The sequence below is a fragment of the Chenopodium album genome, chromosome 11 (assembly GCF_948465745.1).
Source record: "Chenopodium album chromosome 11, dcCheAlbu1.1, whole genome shotgun sequence".
In the NCBI taxonomy this organism is placed as follows: domain Eukaryota; kingdom Viridiplantae; phylum Streptophyta; class Magnoliopsida; order Caryophyllales; family Amaranthaceae; genus Chenopodium; species Chenopodium album.
The window spans coordinates 57,263,390-57,276,971 of record NC_137844.1 but is presented as its reverse complement, the minus strand read 5'-3'; the positions used below and the strand labels follow the sequence as shown (position 1 = coordinate 57,276,971).

Below are 13,582 nucleotides of genomic sequence, written 5' to 3'. Positions count from 1 at the left end.
GATTTGCTATACTACGCATAATCTGAGATGCATTTATGATGATGGAAGCAATAGAGACGAGGAGTTTTACTAAGACAAAACAGAAGGCGGCCCTTAAAATCGAACTCTTCATGACATTCCTGGCAGAGTGGCAGTCAAAGAAGATCATGAAGTCTATTGTGTGACGTGTGAATTGTATTTTGGAGATTGACAACAATGAAAAGTGAGATACATAATGCTCTTCCTAAGGCTTTCAAAGACAATAAAAATTCTGGCAGCCTACAGAAGGGCCAGTATATTACAAAACGTAAGGTAATATTAACAGCTTCTAGCTCTTAATTTAGGCTGTTAAAGCAGGAGAGGGGACCCTAGATTGTGCCCATGATACTATATCATCTCGAGTTGCAACAAAACAACCCACTCTATCATCACTAAGCCTAAATGGTGCGGCCAATTCTTCTATATGGGAAGCAAATGAGCTGGCTAGACCTTGAGAAAATTTGTGAGTTCCTGCACCAGTATAGGCAGAAAATAACTCTGGCAGTGCCTCTTCACGCTCTACAATATTCGATAGACTTGTCATCCACTCTTCTAGAGCAGTGTGAGCTGCACCTACAGATAGTGACCGCACATTCAAACTCCACTCACCTGCGGTTTTCTTGTGTAAACCTGGGTACAATCCAAAAATAGTTCCTAGATACAAAAGCTCATGAGCTCTCTCTTGCAAATTTCTTTTCCTGCAGATGTCAATCAAGCAATTACAGAAGGGTCTTCTAGATTCAAGTTGTGCATCAGTAAGTATAGCCTTGAACTCTTCCTTCAACGTCTCAAATTTAGTTCCCTCTTCAGTTAGCAAACTGATGAAGGCAACCAATTTCGGGTTAGCTCTTCCCAAACAACCAAGAACCAAGTCAGCATCTTCAGTGTTGTCACAGAATGACATAACGGAAAGTAGGCAACCACAGAGTCTATCATCTGGCCTGATACCTCTCTTAATTGAGACCTCAAACACTCTAACCAAGTCATCAATTCTCTGACTCTTTCCTAAGCACTGAATCAGACAAGTCAATCCCATGACATTAAGATCAACACCTCTTTTCGACATTTCTTCAAACAACTCCATTGCCCTATCAACTTTCCTACCACTACCATACACGTTTAGCATTGCTGTGTAGCTAAAGCTATCTGGTCTACAATGCTGGGACTGTTTCATATCTTCGAACAGCCTCTCAGCCTCCTCTTCCAATCCAAGGTCTGCACACATACTCAGCAATGTGTTATACAGAATGAAGTCCATAGGCCATCCATTAGACCTCATTCGCTCCCACAACTCCAAAGCATCCTTGCTCCACCTTGCCTTACCATAGACTTTGACAAGTGCTGTTAGGGTTTTCTCATTCGGGGTAACCCCTGATTCAACCATTTCCTCAAATAAACTCCGAGCCAAGCCAGGCTTTCCAGCCTTACCCATTGCCTCTAACAAAGTATTGTAAACTATCAAATTAGGCTGTACCTCAAGAGACTTCATTTCCTGCAACACAAACCTGATACCATCATAGTCCCCTGCCTCACCAAACATTTTACAAAGAACAGAAAAGGCAATATGATCGGGCTTCCACCCGCTCGCCCTCCCTCTTTCATACAAACTCATGACCTCCTCAACCTTCCCTATCTTGGCATACACATCTAGAACAGCTGAATAAGTAACCTCATCAGGCATCACACCAGTTTTATACATCCTCTCAAACCACTCCACAGCTTTATCAAACAGATTACACCTCTTAGCACAAGTAATAATCGTTGAATATGTAATGTTATCAAGCTCGATACCATTATTAATCATCTCATTAGCAAGACCTTCTATAAGCTCAAACTGCCTACCAAACCTCAAAGACTTCATAGTAACATTGTAATAAATAGTTTCCATAGGAAACAAATTCTGGGTTTTCACCCAATTGAAGAAAAGCAAAGCTTTTTCCCATGGTTTCAGAGAATTAAGCATCAAAAGAGCGTTTTCTTTAGTAACTGGATGTGGGATTTCTTCCAGAATTGAAAAGAAAGCTTCATCAGAAGTATAATCAGAATCATTAAGCTTCTTTGCAAAAAGCTTAAGGTCTCTAATTTGGGGATTAAATGAATAAGGAGAGCGTTTTTGGCGTTGCAGAGAAATAACAGAAGGCTTAGGTTTAGTGGGATTGACCCAAGTAGATTTGGGCGGTTTAATGAGAAGTTGAGCTTGTTCTTTAGCGTTTTCTGATAAAATTGTTTTAGAAAGAGGCTTAAGTTGGTCAGAAAGTGAAGAATTTTTCTGGGGTTCTTCCAAATTTGGAGGGGATTTAGAGGAATTGCAGAAAATGGTGGATTTTCTAATTGGGTATCTGGAAATTTTGGGGAAGAAATTGGGGTGTTTGGGTTCAGAAATATTTGAAATATTCATATTATAATGAAGATCCATAGACATGGTGAGAGGAGCAGCCATTAAAATTAACGAAGAGAAAAAAGGGTGTATAAATGTAACACCTTATCTATTGAAGGAAGCTCGATAAACCCTTCATTTTTGAGCCTTAAACCTTTGTATTCTGAGTGCAGATAAGGACTGAGAATGTAAGAGATAGACAATAGTAGTATCGGCTGTATAACTGTATAGGGACTGAAATTTGCAATAGTCACTCCACAAGTTACTCCCTCGGTCCCATAACACATGATACAGTTAAACATTACGCATATGCTAACATAGTAATTTGACTTTATTTTTAAATATTGATGAAAATTATTGTTAAAATTGTATTATGAAACTTTATATTAAAATCTATCTAACAACATATTTTATGATAAAATATAATTTTATTATGTTGGTAAAAAAAAATAATGGTTTAACCTAATGCATGAATAGTGAAAAAAAAAGTCTAATGCCTAATTTATTATGGGACGGAGGGAGTAGATAATTAGAGTATTAGACTAGTTTAAGGGCCTGTTCTCATACGATTATTTTCAGTTCAGTTCAACTCTAATAAGTTCAGTTCAGTTCAACTCCTAATTTCCTTCTCTTATAAAATATTCATTTCATTTCAGTTCAGTTTACTTCAATTTAGCTCTAATAAGTTCAGTTCAGTTTAGCTCTAATAAGTTCAGTTCAGTACAGCTCATTTCAGTCAATGAGAACAGACCCTAAGGTTGGTGCATGCATTATGCGGTTAAGGTCTTGTTTAGTTTAACTTATTTTTACTTATTTTAAAAAAATAAGTTCAGATCAGTTTATTGTTTTATTTGCAGTTTTTTATCTTTAAATATTTTTAATTACGTAATGAAAAAATTATAAAAATTATATAATAATAAAATACACATTAATACAATTGTAACTAGACCTCACTCGATATATTTCTTCTTTATAGATTATCGTACATAAAAGGTCAAAGTTTGTCAAATCAGACAGTCAGATCACATCAGATTAATTCATACCATATTAGATCTGATCAGAGCAGATTAGTAAAAATAAGGTGAACTAAACAAGTCTTAATTCACAAATTACATATGAGTGATTATAGCTAAGTCATTAGAGTTGTCTCCATATATGGTTGTGGAATATGAAGAATCAACTTTATAACCTTATACACAAGTAGAGTTTAATAATTTAAATTTGCATAGTACTCCGTACGTTGTAAGTGTAAAGGTAAAGTATAAAAGTTATAAAAGAAAAGGGTTTAAGGTGATTCCCTAAATGGTTGGAATAATCTATTTTTCCTCTGAACTATCAATTTAATCGATTATGACCATGTCTTCCACATTTAACCCATTGCCACCACAAACCTTTGTGTTCAAATTAGTAGGCATATATGGTTCCAAACAACCTTTTATCACTTTGAGTTGCATTCTTAGCCATCACTTTAGTTTTTAACAATAGGTCCTAAAATATGCAAAAATGATCTAAATTTATGTATTATACCCTTGATTTTTTTGAGAATATTCAAATTTTCTTTGACCCTAAAAAGAAAAAGGTTAAGGTGTTTTCCACGAACCCTGAAAAATTCCTGGGGAGTTGGAAGGTTGAAACCATCCATTTCCACCCCTCCTAATTGTCAATTTAGCCAATTATTGACACACTTCTCGTTGTTGACTTAAGGTCACCACAAGCATTTATGGATCTGTTTAATGAACGTATATGGTTGTGAATAATCTATTATTATCCTAGAATAATGCATTCCTCACCATCATTTGAGTTTTCGACATCGCCTTGAAAACTACAAAATTGGTTCAATTTTATGTATTATAGCCTTCAACTGTAGCCTTCGAACAACATTTGTGCTCCAACAAGCTATTGCATTGAGGTACTTCTCATGATTCTCAAAAGTTTCTAGGACGTTATATCTTCTAGCTCATGTCTTGTGTTCATGCATTTATTAGTTAAAACTTTTCAACGAGTTTCAGTTTTCCAATTGTTAATACTCCCATTGTTTTTTTTTTTTAAATGCATCACTTGAGTTTTCACACTTGTTGAGACACAACTTTGACCATTAATATCTTTAATTAGATATTAGTAAAAATTATAGCAAAATTATATTATGATAGTAGGTATTGTAACAAATCCAATAATATATTACATGACCATGTTTATAAATTATATAATACTGAAAAAATTAAGTCAAATGTAACATATGAATAGTGCAAATTTTCAAGTGATGCATTTTAAAAAAACGGAGGGAGTATTATATCTAGTTCTTATTACTCGCAAAAAAAATATTGTTTTGTTTGTGTGATCGTAAAATTGCTTTGCAAGTTACAGTTTTGAATCGATTTGTTTGACTTATTATTAAGGTCATAGGACTTCAAAAAAGGTCCAAAAAAATTGGGTTATAAGATCCACCGAAGTGGGTAGCCTCACCATCATTTGAGTTTTCGACATCGCCTTGAAAACTACAAAATTGGTTCAATTTTATGTATTATAGCCTTCAACTGTAGCCTTCGAACAACATTTGTGCTCCAACAAGCTATTGCATTGAGGTACTTCTCATGATTCTCAAAAGTTTCTAGGACGTTATATCTTCTAGCTCATGTCTTGTGTTCATGCATTTATTAGTTAAAACTTTTCAACGAGTTTCAGTTTTCCAATTGTTAATACTCCCATTGTTTTTTTTTTTTAAATGCATCACTTGAGTTTTCACACTTGTTGAGACACAACTTTGACCATTAATATCTTTAATTAGATATTAGTAAAAATTATAGCAAAATTATATTATGATAGTAGGTATTGTAACAAATCCAATAATATATTACATGACCATGTTTATAAATTATATAATACTGAAAAAATTAAGTCAAATGTAACATATGAATAGTGCAAATTTTCAAGTGATGCATTTTAAAAAAACGGAGGGAGTATTATATCTAGTTCTTATTACTCGCAAAAAAAATATTGTTTTGTTTGTGTGATCGTAAAATTGCTTTGCAAGTTACAGTTTTGAATCGATTTGTTTGACTTATTATTAAGGTCATAGGACTTCAAAAAAGGTCCAAAAAAATTGGGTTATAAGATCCACCGAAGTGGGTAGCCTTAACCGGATGTGTATGTTACAGGAAAGCCCGAAGGCCATTCCCGTCCCTGTCAGGGGAGATGCCAACCATCTCTCCTTTCTACGAACACAATCTAAATATTACAATCTGTTCTATTTAAACTAATATTCTACCTTCTAATCTTTCGATGTGGTACAAAACATTAGTTTTCTTAAAAGAAACTTGACTAACCCACCCCTCTTCTTTCAACGAGATCCATCCTCTTATACTCGCGCACACAATTAGCCCACCAAGTGTTCGACGAAATTCCCCAACCAAAAAAACCAGGGAAAAACCCTTTCAAGAACCAGAGATGGGTAAACGAGGTAAAGGGAGAGAGAATGGCGCTTCTTCTTCATCTGGGTTTCACACATCTCTCACTCTTCGAGAAGAAGCTAGTGGAAAGAAACAATCCCACAATTCTAAAGCAGTTCTTAAACACAAACATTTACAGAGTTTGGCTCAATGGGCTACTGGGTTAGGGCAAGGGAAAGGTAAAGATGAACCTTCAGTTGGTTATTTGGGTGCCCTTTTTGGTCGTCGTTTTGCTGAGTTTGGGGAGTCCTTAGGAATTGCCCCTGACCCTTCTCTCTTTTCTTGCCAAAGGTGATTCCTTTTTCTATGATTTTGTTTATTTGCTTTGTAAAATTTTATGATTGTTGGGAATTGTGTGTGTTTTGTATAGCAATTTATGATATTGTTACAGCCGGTTTGGTAGTCGGTAATAGATGATTGTAATGGTAATTGTATTTGAATTTTTGTGTGGTTTTGGTTGTTTTTTGCTTCAAGGAAACTGGTTCTGTCAAAAAAAAAAAAAAAAAAAGTAGAATCTATACTGGTTAACATATTGGGTTACAAGAAGAGTATGCTTATGAAGTTATGGTGTGTTGTTTTAGTGTGTGGGAAGAACAATAAACGTGTTCTGGAATATTTAGGCTCACATGAATATCATAAGATTGATTATTAGAACTGCTTTTTATACAGGTTTATTTAGATTGTGTCTAAAATTCAACATAAACTTTCTAGCTAGGATGTTGAATTTTTAGAATAGGTCATAGAACTGGTAGATTATGAGTTGTAAAAGGCCTTTTGCGCTTGGAAGCAGTGGCTATCTGTTGGCCAGGGAGCTTCTGTAAGCTATTAAGACTGTGCTAACTAGCTATTTTCAAGGGAATTGAAGGTAGGCTTGTAGCAAAGATGAGGGGAAGGCCAGAAGGGAAAACTAATTTCCCATTTGGATAACACAAAACATGAGGGTAAGGAAATGCTAGTAAGGGATGGGAATGAAGTGCTTGATGTGCTCGGATATGATAAATTTTCGGTTATGATTAAATTCTCGAAGCACGGGGAACTCAGGTTAAGGAAAGGATTTTGCAGCCAATGTTCTTAAATGCCTGATAGGAATAACTATTTCATTGCCTTGTTCGTAGCTCGTATCAATGGAAAAGAGATGGTGATGGAGCTGTTGTGGCTTAATAGCCAACTTTGGAAGAAAATGGGACCTCAAATTCCCTTCCTTTCCCCAAGCCTTCCCGATAATCATCCTAATAAATCCCTCACTCTTCCTTTGTTCTAAATCCTCTCATTCATTCATAGTGTATGGTTTGCTTTGTTTAGTCTAACTTGTTACAGAGTTGGCTCACAGGAAAGCTGTAGGCTCAGTTTAAGTTGAGAGGGAAACCCAAGTACAATTGATTATTTATATCTTTTCAAGTGGTTTTGTATCAGGTGAAGGTGTATATTTAGCGGTTTGATTAGCTTGTCGTGGAGCATGTTTGACAAATAGGAATTAGAACCGAGATCTGGAAGGCTAGAAGTTTTGTTGTTTTAGGCTATCTCTTATGATCGTTGCTCCTATTTCCTGATGACCTGTAATATGATGCATCAGGTATAAATGAAGGGAATTTTAGGTGATGCTAATAAGCTAGTTATTATTAGGTTGGGGAGGAAGGCAGCTAGGGAGTTTCTACATATATGAGATCAGTTTGAGCGAAGGCATAAGAGAATTTTGATGAAGAGTTCAATTTTTATTCAAGTATACATATGATGATACATCCCCGTTGAAGTCTGGGATTGTTATCATTGTATGCCCCATTTGATGATTTGATCGCATCTACAATCTACAATCATTTCTCCCTCAAATTCTCTTCTCTCCCTCATTTCTAATTATTTAATCTTGTACAAATTTGTCTGGCAGACTATAAAATATGTTTTAATCTTCATTTTTGAATCAGTAGCTAACAGACATGTTTTAGAAGAGCACAGTAGGTAAAAGCTTGCAAGAGTCTAAGTTCATGGCTGTTACAAGCTTACAATGCTAATAACTAATACAGATAAGGCCCATAAGGGGTCCATAGACATATAGCATCAATCTTCTTCCTTGTAGACAGTAGAAACACTGATCATCTTGAGGGGTTTGTTTCCGCTTCAATCCCAGCATGGTAGTAACTGCAAAGCCATTAACATGTGCGAGGGAAATTTCTATTGCCTAATCGTAGGGTTTCTTTGCAAAGGAAAAAGGGCCTGGAGTTAGTAGTTGGTACCGTTGTACTGACAGGCTTATTGGCCTTTTAGCTTGCTTCTGTTCACAACTTGGCATTGTTTACTAGCGTAATTGGGTATACTTTTCCTCTGTTGTGAGAAGGTAGTTTTTTTATTCTGTTTAATGAATTTTATTGCTATTTTTGCAGATGTGAGACAATTCTCCAACCTGGCTCCAACTGCACGATTCGAATTGAAAAAAATCGAGCCAAGAGTCAGAGGAGAAGCAAAACTAAGACACCCACACAGAATAACGTTGTTTACACATGCCACTTCTGTTTGCACCGGAATCTAAAACGAGGAACCCCAAAAGGACATATGAAAGATCTAACCCCTTCAAAGCCCAGATCTTCAATACCTAAATCTGTAATCTCTGCAAAGAATTGTAAAACTAATATTAGCAATGCCAAAATTGGCAAGGAAGAGATTAGCAAGGTCATAACTGACAAGGCAGACGAGGAGAATTTAAACAAGGTCATAACTGACAAGGGGGACAAGGAGAATTTTAGTAAGGTCATAACTGACGAGGCAACTGAGGCACCTGCACCAGCAATAAGCAATGTTTGTTCTTCTCTTACAGATGCTCCAACTAGTTCATTGGCCGAGAGTGGTGCAAAATTATTGGATAGTAAGAGGAGGAAAAGGAAAAAACCAGGGCTGAAGAGATCAACAGAGGAGACTATGGTTAGTTCAGCCCCAGCAGAGATAGAAAAAGGTAGCGGCATTTTGAAGAAAAGGAAGAAGTCCTGGACTACTCTGAAAGATATTGCAGAGAGTGAGAAGCATGACAGGAATCAGAGGTTTACTAATTTTTCAATTCCCTTCAACTTGTAATTGTGATTATGAATCACTGAAATAACAATGAGCTCCTATAAGTTTCAAGAGAAAGGAAATATAATTTTGATGCTGCTTTGAGCGATAAGATTAGCTGATAAACTCAATTATGAGATCTTCACCAGAAACTATCTTGTCCGCTCGAATCTCTTAATTATACAACGTGCCTTATACCAATTAGAAGTAATATTGTTGTGGATTCGTCTTGATTTGTAGTTTCAAAACAATCATTAATTTTCATAGTTTTATTATATACATTGTAAATCTGTTGTTGCTTATTGTAAGTAGAAAACCGTAACAAGCCAAATGGGATAAACATTATAAAATGGAAGGACTCAAGGGTAAGTTACGAAAATACCTTAAACAAGATGTCAAATAGCAAATTATTAGAGACTTACAGAGTATCTATATTATCTTGCATGAAAAGAGAATTGTTGGTACAATGTAAAACTTGTACTACGTATATGTATCTCTACTATGCACAGGTTATCCAAAATATTCTTAAAATAATTATTAAATTGTTTCTTAAAATAATTGTTAAATTGTTTCCATTTTTATGAGTGATTTCCCAAAATAATGTAATAATATAAACTAATTCCTTATATACATTTGTTTAAAAACTATTTCTGTAATACCCCTAACTTTTGGAAATATTTTCTTAATTATTTGAAACAATTAAATAAATTATGATCTTGGTCGGTCCATACTTTATTAACGTTGTACGCCGTTTTTAAATTAATTTTTGTTTTTCAGATTTTTCCTTAATAATACTTAACAACCTTAGCTTAATTATTATCTCATGAATTATAACTAATCTTAGTTTTGATATTATCTATATAATAACTTGATTTAATTATCTAATTCAATTGTTTTATTTATTATTTATGATTTTCGTATTTTAAAAAAAAAAAAAAAAAGGTTAAACGTGATCCAAGTAGATCAAAATATCATGGTGATTTTTATCACTTTACTTTGTTAATATTTATAACTTAACCTCTAATTTTCTTCTTTATTATCCAATTTTGCTTCCTATCTTCATTCCTTCAACCATATGTAAATCTATCTAAATTTCTTCTCATCTTTTAACCCAACTACTAACCTAGACCCAATTTGATCCAAGTACTTTAACAAACCCCAAAACTTATCATATCTTCTAGTAAACATATCATACCTTCAACTCTATCTTTTCTCCCCTCCAAACACTACAAATAGACCTTCAATCCTTCACAAATTCCTCACACAAAAATCAGAAAACGCTCTTCCCTATTTCTTAAACTCACGGCCCTCTCATTCTTCCTATTTTCCTTGCCTAAAACAAACACCGTAATCGCCACCAAGTTGTTTTCATAGCCACCATTGCCACCTTATTGTTGCACTAACAACACTTTGACGCTGTACCCTATTGCCCCCTTTATCTGCCACTTGCTGCTGCCGCAAGGTGCTACGCACCATCCTGATCATTTCACTCCCTATTTTGCGTTAACTTCTGTTAAAAACATAACAACAAATTTCTTACTCTTTTACTCCTTATGATACTACTATTAATATTATGATTACTATTATTAAGTTTTGATACTAAGAATATTATTATGCTACCTAACTTTGGTACTAAAGTAATACTTACGTAATTGTTGTAAATTTGATTTTTAAGTTGATATTGTAGTTCATGCACAAATAGAGTATTATTTATAGTTTTGTGTTTATTTTGTTAACCTTATATTAATTAAGGTTATTTTAATTGTGTAGGAGGAGTCCCTCGATCGTGGTCAAGTTTAGTAGTCGTACCTTGTTGTTCTCGTGATCAAGGTACGTATAGGTGGCTAGATCCTTGATACAATTTTGAATGCGTGTTGTGGAAACTGTTTGTTTTAATGATTGTTTGAATAAATGTTACGTATGAATATTTAAGTTAATGATTTTCATGATGAGTTAAAATATATAATTTTATGATTTAAAGGTTTGATCTCTAAAAGTGATGATTGATTTAATAAAAGTTGTTTAATTTATAAATCACTTGATTTAATTAATTTGCAGCTCATTACGAGCCTAAGTATTTGATATTTTAATTGTCCCTCTACCCGGGACTGGTTAAGTAAGACCATGAGCTTTGTATGATCTGGTCTTTCCTCGAGTATAGTTTAACTTGCTTGGGGGGTGTGCACACTTAGGTGAGGAAAATTGGTTTGGATTTATATTTTAAAATTGGAAAGTTTATAAATTGGAAATTTATTGGTTTGGAAAGCATGTTTGCCTAATAAAAGTATTTACATGCCTTGCACTTATACGTACTTAGCGTTTTTGCTAATCTGTTTTCCTTTTTGTTTTGGTTCGCCCTGTTTACCATTACTGGTAAGCAGTCTTGATTTCAGGTGTGGAGTTGTTCGTGCACATGCTAGTGTCGAGATGGGATCACGTAGTTAGGAGTTAAAAATTTATTTTATGACTGGACGAGTTTTTACTGAAGTAATTTCAAACAGTTGTTATAGTTATTCATTTTATTAATAAAAGTTAGTTATTTCCCGCTGCAACTTGAGTAATTATTCAATCCTTACGTTTTCACGTGGCGGTAATACGTCCAAGTCTATCTCTACGGTATTGTATACGTATAAATATAGTATTTACGTAGAGGGAGATTTGGGGGTGTTACAATTTCCCGCAATACCGTACATATAGGCTCAATTTCAAGGTTTGGTATTTGGCTATTTGCAAGTATAAAACCGCTAACATTGATGGCAGTTTTAACTAATATAGAACCTCTATTGGTATTAGCGGTTCTTTATACCGAACCTTGAAACCGAGCCTATATGGACGGTATAGTGCCTCGCCCCAGATCAGTAGTTACTGCCCCAGTTTTGCCTTTCATGCACGCCGTACAGATGTTTGCACGTCCGTATCGAACCTTGGCACGTTCGTGAAGACCTGTAACCGACCCCGATTCTTGTTTTCTCTGTCCTTTTTGTTTGGAGGTAATATAAATACCCCCTTTAGCTCTCATTATTGTAGGGAGGGGGGGTCTAAGTTTTTAGAGTTTTTCTCTTAATTAGTTTGTAATCTTTTCAAAAACTCTCAAATAAGTAGTTAGCTTTTAATTCTTAGCTTGGAAATCTCAATCCAAATTATTGTAGAAGAAGAACTCCGCCATTGTTATTCAAGTTTGAAGCTTCTTAGTAATTATTTCTTACTATTTTCTTCTATCTTCTCTTAACTTAGTTGCTAATTACTTGCTTAATTCTTGTATGCTTAGATTGTTAATTAGTTTAATTCTTAATTTGAATTTGTTCATGAATTGCTTGAAATCTTTAATTACTTTAATTCATGGATTTTGAGTAGTCTAATTTCTAGGGTTTGGGTAAAACTCTCAATGTAGTCACTAATAACTTGTTGCATGTGATAATTTGGTAATTGTGGGATATGTTAATTAGTTGAGATTAAGTGGTTTCCTTGTTAGTTCTTGCATTTGGCCAATGTTAGGATTATTTATCCAAACCGCTTTCTCAACAAAGGATCGAGAGATGAACTTGAGTTAGCTCCTTTATGCTTAATTGACTTGAAATGCCATGAGAATAGGAATTTCCAGTCAAGGAAACGTTTATGTCATCGTGATTATGCTTATAACCACGAGAGTAGATTGTTTTCATGATTCAATCAATTTCTCTAGCTTGAGAGAGTACTTGGGTGCCTTATATGACTTCCCCTATTTTATCCCCTAATTTACCTTGATTGTTGCATGCTAATTGTGATTTGTGATGAAGTTGAGTAGTATAACCTGAGCCCTAGATTCCTCTTAATATTGTTGATTTCCTCTTGCCTTAGTTGAATTGAACTAGTAGAAGTTACTTAAAACCAACCCAAATTTGTCTTGATTTAGCTTATTTAAACAGTAGTATTTTGGTGGATGTTTCAACACCTCTTTTGGGTTTGACCCTTTCTTACCCTTGCTATTAGTTTGTGAGACCAAAATAGGATTATCTTTGGTAGGCTCGACGACGGCCTATCAATATCTTAATTCCCATTGTTGGCTTTACTGTGTCGTTGCTCATGGTCCCTTAACATTGCCACTAACCCTAGACCGCTGCCAAATGCCAACAACTCCTGGAATTTTGCTTTTAAAAAAAAAATCTATTTATTTTTACTAATTTTCAACCCTTCCTAATGTTCTCAGGGCCACTAGTGATCATCACTTGGTTTTCTCATTGCTTCTATGTGGCTAGGGTTATTAATCATTCTAAGACTGGGCTAGACCGACCGGGCCAAAGATCCAAAATTTGAATTTCAAGAATCAAAAGCCAGAATGATTAAGCTAGGACCAAATTTAGACCGGATCGAAAAATCGGTCAAAATCCAAATTGGACCGGTTTTAGAATAAAGGAAAATACAGAAAAGTAATAAAATTTTGCAAAACTAGGAAGAAATAAAGGGAAAACAAATTTAATGTCTTTTCTTATAGGTCCAATAAAAGCACATAATAAATTGAAGTTTTTCTAACTTAAAGGATTATCTCAATTATTTTCAAATAACTTATGCATAATTTAAGCAAAAACTTGTGTGGTCCGCCCAAAATCGATTTATTTAAGGGTTATAGATTAGACTAGGGCGGATAAAAGATCAAAAAAGTTATTTTTCTTAACCCAAAGATTAGAGTAGCTGATTTGGTTCGGTCCATTATTCTAGTCCGGATTAG

At 34.7% G+C, this 13,582-nt stretch overlaps 2 protein-coding genes and 1 non-coding gene across 3 annotated transcripts; 1 reads left to right on the top strand and 2 right to left on the bottom strand.

Annotated features, from left to right (window-relative positions):
* Positions 1 to 165: 165 nt before the first annotated feature.
* Positions 166 to 2,489, bottom strand: LOC145567890 (pentatricopeptide repeat-containing protein At5g46580, chloroplastic-like). Its single transcript, XM_081627308.1, has one exon. The coding sequence runs from the start codon at positions 2,456 to 2,458 to the stop codon at positions 320 to 322; it is 2,139 nt and encodes a 712-aa protein (XP_081483434.1). The 5' UTR covers positions 2,459 to 2,489; the 3' UTR covers positions 166 to 319.
* A 2,999-nt stretch (positions 2,490 to 5,488) lies between these two features.
* On the bottom strand, positions 5,489 to 5,617 carry LOC145569787 (U6atac minor spliceosomal RNA). Its single transcript, XR_014096318.1, has one exon. It is a non-coding gene; the product is annotated as a U6atac minor spliceosomal RNA (small nuclear RNA).
* Positions 5,618 to 5,753: 136 nt separating this feature from the next.
* Positions 5,754 to 9,078, top strand: LOC145567899 (uncharacterized). Its single transcript, XM_081627319.1, has 2 exons — positions 5,754 to 6,132; positions 8,217 to 9,078. Exons 1-2 carry the CDS (start codon positions 5,840 to 5,842, stop codon positions 8,899 to 8,901), a joined length of 978 nt encoding a protein of 325 aa, XP_081483445.1. The 5' UTR covers positions 5,754 to 5,839; the 3' UTR covers positions 8,902 to 9,078.
* Positions 9,079 to 13,582: the final 4,504 nt, after the last annotated feature.

Bases quoted from the DNA above. Each gene is read 5' to 3' on its own strand.
- LOC145567890 (XM_081627308.1), bottom strand. From the start codon at position 2,458: ATGGCTGCTCCTCTCACCATGTCTATGGATCTTCATTATAATATGAAT.
- LOC145567899 (XM_081627319.1), top strand. From the start codon at position 5,840: ATGGGTAAACGAGGTAAAGGGAGAGAGAATGGCGCTTCTTCTTCATCT. The intron at 6,133-8,216 runs GTGATTCCTTTT...CTATTTTTGCAG, and splicing joins TCTCTCTTTTCTTGCCAAAG to ATGTGAGACAATTCTCCAAC.